Source organism: Thunnus maccoyii, chromosome 4 (assembly GCF_910596095.1).
Source record: "Thunnus maccoyii chromosome 4, fThuMac1.1, whole genome shotgun sequence".
In the NCBI taxonomy this organism is placed as follows: domain Eukaryota; kingdom Metazoa; phylum Chordata; class Actinopteri; order Scombriformes; family Scombridae; genus Thunnus; species Thunnus maccoyii.
In genome coordinates this window covers 17,300,397-17,308,537 of record NC_056536.1, presented here as the reverse complement: position 1 = coordinate 17,308,537, position 8,141 = coordinate 17,300,397, and the positions used below count along the sequence as shown (strand labels likewise).

The 8,141-nt window shown below is 41.0% G+C and overlaps 1 protein-coding gene across 1 annotated transcript in view; it reads left to right on the top strand.

Annotated features, from left to right (window-relative positions):
• The first annotated feature begins 5,740 nt into the window (after positions 1–5,740).
• Positions 5,741–8,141, top strand: part of lrp1ab (low density lipoprotein receptor-related protein 1Ab) — an 89,201-nt gene continuing 86,800 nt past the window's right edge. Inside the window, exon 1 of the mRNA XM_042409705.1 lies at positions 5,741–6,381. Coding sequence (XP_042265639.1) covers positions 6,309–6,381 — 73 coding nt within the window. The 5' untranslated portion in view covers positions 5,741–6,308. The remainder of the gene's footprint in view (positions 6,382–8,141) is intronic.

Sequence of the window (8,141 nt, the reverse complement as noted above, 5' to 3'; positions counted from 1 at the left end):
CATCTGGGTGACATTTCACAGTTAGATAAGTCAAGACGTGGCAGGCACCAGAAGCAAAGTCTCACCTGTTGCCCAAAAAGGATAAAGCCAGCCCCGGTCACGTGATACTGAAAGGAAAAAGAAGCCTAATCCTTAAAATGAGTTGTCTTACAAACTCAAATGTCACATCCTTGTCTTCCTTTCTGGCCATCTTTGTTAATTGTGACTCCAGTTAATATCTATGTAGGACAAGCAAAACAAAGGAAGAAAATCTGATTATCTGGTTGCACCCAACACTGGTATCTCCTTTACATTGACCATTTCTTGTTAAATTACTGTATCTCCTAAGATTTTTAAGGGGGTTTAAAAACTTCTAAACAGCATTTAGACCAACATGGAGCACTAGAAACTCTACACTGAAATTTAAACAAATTACATTTATTCATAATCAGCAGCTCTTTAAAGATCCCTGTAGACATCTTAAGATATATAAAACAATCTGCTTTAAATAGTAATTTGTGTCTAATATGTTTTCCCACAAAAAGTTCAATTGCCTATTTAACATCCTTAAAATCACATCTACTTCTTCTCTCTCACTGGAAAAAAATCAGAATCTATGAATATGCAAATCATTTTCATCTCAAAAGTTTAACTGCTGGACACAAGATGTCTCCTACTTTACTGAAAAATCCATTCTCAGTGTATGTTCACTGGAGGCTTCAAGTTTCCACTTCACATTTGTGTAAACTGTGTACTGGACCACGATCAGCTCCAAACTAGATGTCATGTCACAAATCCTGCTTGTAAAGTACGCGCCTTAAACTCTGATTTAAGGTGAGCACAGAGAAACTTTCCACTTTCAGCAGATTAATGTGAAAACGATAGAAGTCTGCCTTTAAATGAAGAATAAAAGAAAAAAAAACATTATGAAGAAAGTAAAAAAAATGAAACCAAAATGTTATGCACACACTTTATACGTAGCTGCTGTGATCACAGAGGAATCCCTCAGCATATCAGATCAATATTCAATATTCAATCTAATATTTAGAACATAATTGCAAGGGGAGTAAAATACCTGATCTAGGAGGGCAAATCAATTAAATACATTTTGTCTTTGCTGTGCTAAGATCTACAGTGATAAGAGACAATAATTAACTTAAATGTCCTAATTTTGTTACATTAAGATGATTACAGAATAAAATAATGTTACAAATCAGACACAGTTGTGATCAAAGTGATGTAAGTTATGTGAGCGTAGTGTATCGTCTGTGAAAACCTCAAAGTAATGCTATGCTGAAAATACACCTGATATTTGATGTAATGTTTTACTTGCCTATAGTGCACATGCTTTTGTATATTCAACTTCATCACTTCTTATATAATGCTAATAGTCAACACTGCAAGGTATGATTGACTCTATCTCTACAGTTTTCAATTTTCAGTTTTCTGGATCTGATCCAAATTTACAAATAACTTGAAAAATAGGGTAACTAAGTCAAAAATATCTTGTATCCCTCTGCATTTCCATCATTTGTCATCCTTTTAGACAGCTCTCATCATATGAATAAAAAAAATAAAAAAAATGTTTGTATCAACGGAAGTTGCTTGGCAACTAAATCCCCTGACCCTTTTGCCTTGTCTTGCGTACCCTGACTGATTAGCCCTCAAGTGTGTAGAAAACGTATGCAATTGTTCATTCAGCCATACAGTGTGTTCTTTCTAGCTGTGGCATTTGCATATTACATCTGCAACTGCAAAACTCAGCTGCACAGAAAGGCAGAGGACAGGCCTGTATACTTATGTTGATCTACATGCACAAGGGATTTCATCCTGATTTCATCATGACGGTCTAGTCAGACAGACGGGAGAGGCTCAGCCGAATTCATAATCTCTATCTCTCTCTCGTCCTCTATTTCTCTGGCTCCCACACGCACGCATGTACTCAGTGTCAAAACTTGATGTATTGGTTGCATTTGCATAAAAATAACATTATTCTGCTTTGCCATTATTCTCTCCAGCTGAATATTGACACTTTTTCGATTGGACCCTTTCCAGACCACAATTAGGTCACCCAGAGTCGTCCACTCCCCCCCGTTTCAATCTATGTGATGTTTTGATATGTGTGTGCAAGTGTTCAGCCAGATGGGCTGTGAGTTCCACAAGAGCTCAAGGACAGTTTGGGGAGTGACTCAGTTAACAGAGTGCCCGAGCCAAGCCAACACACACTGTGAATTCACCAGTAACGGGAATAGTGGGGCCTGTTGGGAACTGCGGGTTTTTGGATGGGGTTTCCTCCGCTAACAGGCAGAAATATCTGTAATCGTATACTGCAACAGAATTTCGTTAATCAAGCGGTTTAATCTAAAATAATCTAGAGTTGAAAAGTGTGTGTCCTGGTAGAACAACCTCAATATTACGTGAAATAACAACTGATTTATCTGCAAATCTAAGACTCCTGTGAAAATGTGAAGTTGAACTTTGTGTTGGACTGGGACTCTCCAGTGAGTTGTATGGGGGAGGGTTGCAGATGGGGGAGAAGTGAGGTGGGGAGGAGGGGGGGGGGGTTAGGAGAACACAGGCTGCTGGTGCATGCTCGACATTCCTCAGGTGTTGTCAGCATAGCTTGCTCAGTAATTACCTCTCTGTGAAAACATGCACAAAGCCACACTTTACCAGCAAGCTGTTGGGGGGGGGGGGGGGGGTGAGGGAGGGGGGGGGGGGGGGGGGGGGGGGGGGTGTCAGAGACAGATGGGAGTACATTTATATTTACATTTAGGTATAATATGAGCTGGATTGGTTATTTTTTTAAAAAGAATAAGTGTGCCAGAGGAGAATTTGTTGAAAAATTACACACATAGCACATACGCAGCTACAGATGCAGACTGTGGCTGTGTGAGAGAGAAAGAGAGAGAGAGGGAGGGAGAGAGAGAGAGAGAGAGAGAGAGAGAGAGAGAGAGAGAGAGAGAGAGAGAGAGAGAGAGAGAGAGAGAGAGACGGGGCCTGATTTATGCAGCAATCCATCTTCTCTCAAGGATATGGGCAGGTTGGGTAATGATGCAATGTAGCCAAGCAGACCTCGGTATGTGAATCTAGTGGTGGTGTGATAGAGTTGCATAGATGTTGGTCAGCCATCACACACAGACTTTTTTATTAACTTTACATACAGGGAGTAGATTCTTGTGATCCTCCCTCTGCGTGTTGTTTTTCATCATTCATCTTTTTTTTTTTTTTTTATTGAGTCAGATGTCATCTCTTTCATCATTGACACTACTGTCACAGAAGAAGCAGGTTCTCCCTGTCTGGGAACGCTACCCCCACCCTTCCCTCTCCTCTCCCTCCTTTTGCCCTGCTCTGTCTCCTTGGCTGACTTGCTAAAAGCTGAGGGATTGTGTGCAGATGTGCCTGGAGAGAGGCCAGCCCCTCTGCCCTGGGAGAACATGTGGTCTGGGAGTGTTTACGCTGGCACTCTTTCAAGCTGTCTCCCACACAGCATGCTGGCGTCTGTCTCTCCTGACAATGCTTAACCCTCCTCCCACAAAAGGGGGCATTCTCAGGTTGAGGTGACACCAGCAGTCATGTGTTGACAAACAGGAAAGACAGCAGTGTAAATAAAAGTAAACGAATTGGCTAACATTAAAAAAAAAAAGTGTTTTCTAGTGAACCTGAAAGGAGCATTAATGGAGTGAATGATACTTTGGTTGCAGGAAAAAAATTAAAATCCTGTTATGCTAACTATTTCCCCTTAACTTTCTTTGTTTTATATTCTGATTTGTTGCTTGGAGAGAAAATATGCACGGATTCAACAGATATCCAGACAACATCCAGGCATGTTTTTCACAGATTCTCCACATACTTCACATTCTCCCCTGTGATTCTGGCTCTGGGTAAACATCTGTAAGCTGAAAAGCCCTGAAATGGCACGCTCGTTCCTAACACCAGCGGCAGTGAGGTTACCATCAGTTTGTTCAGTGTGAAATACACACCTGTTGTTTTTAGTGCCCATGATTAAATGCTGATGGGAAAAGGGAGACACAGACTGCACAACACCTCAGACTTGCAGAGAGAGAAATTTATGAGCTTTTTAGTTTCAAAACGCCTGTGGCAGGGGCAGAGATCCTCACGTGTTCTCTTTCTAACCAAAGTACTCTTTAATCACAGCTTTCTCAGAGGGTGCGCCATGTAAAGTTTACCAAGTATTGCATCAAAGTTTTGGATTATTGTTGTTGCCTTAGTAAAATAAATTACAGCCTGAGTGTCTCTCTCTAATGTGAGTATTCAGTGCCCCCTGCAGGTTTAGATGGTTTATGAGAATACTCATCTTATATTCACAACTTTAATTTCACAAAGGTTAATCACTGTATGTTCAAAGCTATAAACAGTTACATTGTTAAAGTTGCATTTTCCTTGTGGACGACATTTATACAATAATTCATGACATGTTTTTTTATTTTCACTGAAGAGCCTAATCTATTAACAGTTTGAGAGGCCACTCATGTATTCCTGTAGGTACTTGTTGTTCCTGTTAATTTATTAATCTTTCACGGCCACATAATTTGGATACATCCAGAAATGGTCATCCCTATATGGATAATTTGTTTTTATACTGAAAATAGTAAACTTGCACTATGGATGTATAAGGTGAACCCTTAAAAATCTCTAGGAATTATTGCAAATATCTTTAACCTGGTTTCTGACAAAAATGGTAATTGTGTTAATAGATTGGAGAATATAATGTAGATGTCTTTATTTGAACTCCAAATTCAGATGTAGGTCCTTTTATGTTGTTAGATTTGGCAACCGTGCAATGTAATTACAGTCCATATAATACAAATGCATTTTCATTTTGTGAATAATTATCTTTACCTGAAGCTGGAAAGACTATGACACTATTATACATGGTCAAATAAACCAGAACAAAACCAAATTCATTTCAATTTCATAAGATTCATGCCATTATCTCAATGTACCAGCAGGGGGCATTATCTAGTGAGGAATACAGAGGTTGGAGACAAAAAAAAAAAAGTGGTTGGAGAGCATCCACAGCGTGGGCTACATACACACCTCTCATTGAACTGTGGTGCTTTTCTCTTTTGACTTGTAAACTACTATTGGTGCAGCTCTGAATGTGTGTGAGAGAGAAAATACAGAAATAGAAGAGGTCACTGAGAGTACTCCATTTAAGTTAAAATGGTGGGATTTATTGTAGTCCTGCAGCAAAAGATGTTATTTTGAAATAGGAATTTCTTTCCAAATATCACCATTTGAAAGAGGCGATATACTGGATAGATCAAATATATGACTTAAAGCAAAAAAAAACCCAAACAAACCATTTTGTTACTGTCGTAGTGGGCTTAAATACAATTATAGGCCATTATATGTTTGCTTGTTACAGCTTTATCCTCTTATGCAGTGCTAAGCAACTGATAAATGCATAATAAAAGTAGACTTTTTGTTCAACAACTCTGCGAGCAACGTGTCACTGTTTCACGGGTGATTAATCAACTATTTTGCAATATTGTAATTTCCTATCATTCCAATTTTTAACAAGAAAAAAAACCCGGATTCTGTACAGATATTGAGCCAACATGGCTGATCCCAGAGCGCCAGTTGCAGCAGCGCCGCCTCTCTCTCCCACCTCCACGGGTGGATGAAGAAGCGCATGAAATAGGAGAAAAGGAGGTGTGTTGGGGCATGCGCAGACACTACTCGCCGCTCAGTTATCCCATTTTTTTTTTTTTTTTGAGGAATCGAGCTGGTTACGTCACGGGCTCGTTCACGGTGCTGGAGCTTGAGATTCACCATCCACTCATGCAGCCACAAGCACAGTGAGGCATTGGCGCTCTGAAGGGGGGAGAGAGAGAGAGAGAGAGGAAAAAAAAAACGCTTTTCCTTTTTTAATTTTTCTTTTTAAGTTTGGCACGGAATGAGCTGAGCGGAACCGGCGGCTGCAGGGCTTTCTGTACGAGCTGGACTGTTCTGGTGGCATGGTGTGGTGAAACAAGAGACCCCAGCAAAGCACAAGAGAGACAAGAGGTTACACTGTGCTGTGCATCATGTTTGAATGCCGATAATCAATTAGAAATATACATGACTGTGCTGCTGCATTGCCTATAGCCTCGCCGGGCTGTAGCAAGTCTCCTTTTTATTCCAGAAGCCCGTCTGAAGCGGCCACCGTGCGGGGCTGAGGGCGCAGCTGAAACGGACAATCGCACCCGGACCATTGAAGGGGTTCGGATGAGGTGGTTGATCGGGTTGTTTGGTTTCAGAAATCCAGCCAACTTTTCCTCTATTCCTTTCTAACAGCAGTGCCATCGGGCATTGCTCAGGAGATGGCGATGAGGTTGTTCTACTTGGGATTTATACTCTGCCTGGAGATCATATCTCCTAACGGTGCAACCGTAGGTAAGAAGCCTGTTGTGTTATCTTGCATTGTGATACTCGAGAAAGCATGATCACTTTTTTCTCTTCTCTCTCCCCCCTCCTCTCCTCCTCCTCCTCCTCCCTCCCCTGCAAAGCATCTGTGCACAGGCCTGTGTTCACTAGAGTTAGAGCCAAATAGGTTGTCTTTACAATAACACAGTGTGCCACAGCAGTGTCCTCAGAGAGAGAGATCGGTAACTGGGGAAGCCTTTTAATCAGAGAAAGTACCGCACAAATAAGCAGTTGCGCTGATTATTTTTGGCCTAGAACCTGTCGTGCGTTGTTTAGCAGAGCTCCTGTCTGAGCAGACAGAATGGGCCTGCCTGCAAGGATGGCAGACACTGAGGTTATTCACAGTTGGAATATTCAGCAGGTAAAAAAGCAATCGCAACACTTGCATGAACGACCCATTTCCACCTACATTATTTCTGCCTGACTGCGACAAAATGGCTCTATCTCCTCTCCATTTTTTCTCCCCACGCCAAATACAATTCCTCGTGTATTTTCTGTGTACGGCTACAGCTGATAGCCACCATTCAAAGAAACTGCCGGGTGTTTTTTTTTTTTTTTTTTTTTTATTCACAAAAAATCTGAGCAGCACGCTTGAGTTACATATCAAACCTGTGGCAGCCATCGGTTAGATCAGTTTTCATGTTTGTTTTCACTTACTTGGCGCATATGAAAACAACTGTTGTGTCTGCTTGTAAAGGTATAATCTTAATGGCGTGGCTTGTCCAGACGTGCAGCGTCTGTACAGCTGGGAACCACAATTTATACTAGTGACAGCCAGGTAATGTCTGATAGTGAAATGAATAGTCGTGCAGTTATCCTCTTACCTCCCGGGATCTCCTTAATACTCCCGAATCCCTGATAGTAATAATGAGATATTAAATGCACCATTGCTCTTTTGACAAGGCATTGCAGACCTGTTGAGCTAACAGCCTGCTTTTTTTTCTTTCTTGTGTATTTTAAGGGAAACATAATGGTGCAAAATAGCTCAATAATTTGAAATTTTCCACAGATATGTCGCCATATACAACATTTTACTTTGTACCTCCATAATTGTATTACAGATTTGCTCTGTTTTGTAAGCCTATGCTTCATTTACAATGATAGCCTCCATGTTTACATAATCCTGGAGTCTTTTGGAAACCATTCGTAATATTTTGTGGATGTAAAACAGGCAAAGGCTCACACTGATGTTCTTTGTCCTCCAGCAGTGGTCTGAGAGCCTTTTATATGTCTATATATTAGTAAATCAATTTGACAGCTCATCTCACTCTGATAGTATGTTTACTTTGATGCCAAATGGAAAAGTAGCATATTATTACCTTCATTATCCCACGGAAGCCAGCTCCTATCAATGCCTGTACAAAAATCACATCTGTTGTTAGATCTTATATAAGTTTCACTAGAATTTGATGGAAGCTGTCCAGAGTGAGAGCCATAGTTGAGGTTACAGGAGTGTGCAAGCTCCTCCCACCTCCTCCATCAGTATGTAACATCTGGACACAGGGAGACCATTAATCCAACTTAGATGTGACTGCAAGGGGGGGTGGGGTGGGGGGGGTGTTGAAGCGAAATAAACTTCAGCAAGAATCATTCTCGGATGCTCTCTGAAACCGACATTGAGTTACATCACAGGGAGTCAGGGATGGAAATGTTATGTGTGTTATGTCATTATTAACAGTTGATTTATCAGCCTCCCATCAGAGAAGCGTTGCTCCAAAAGGGTAGAAATG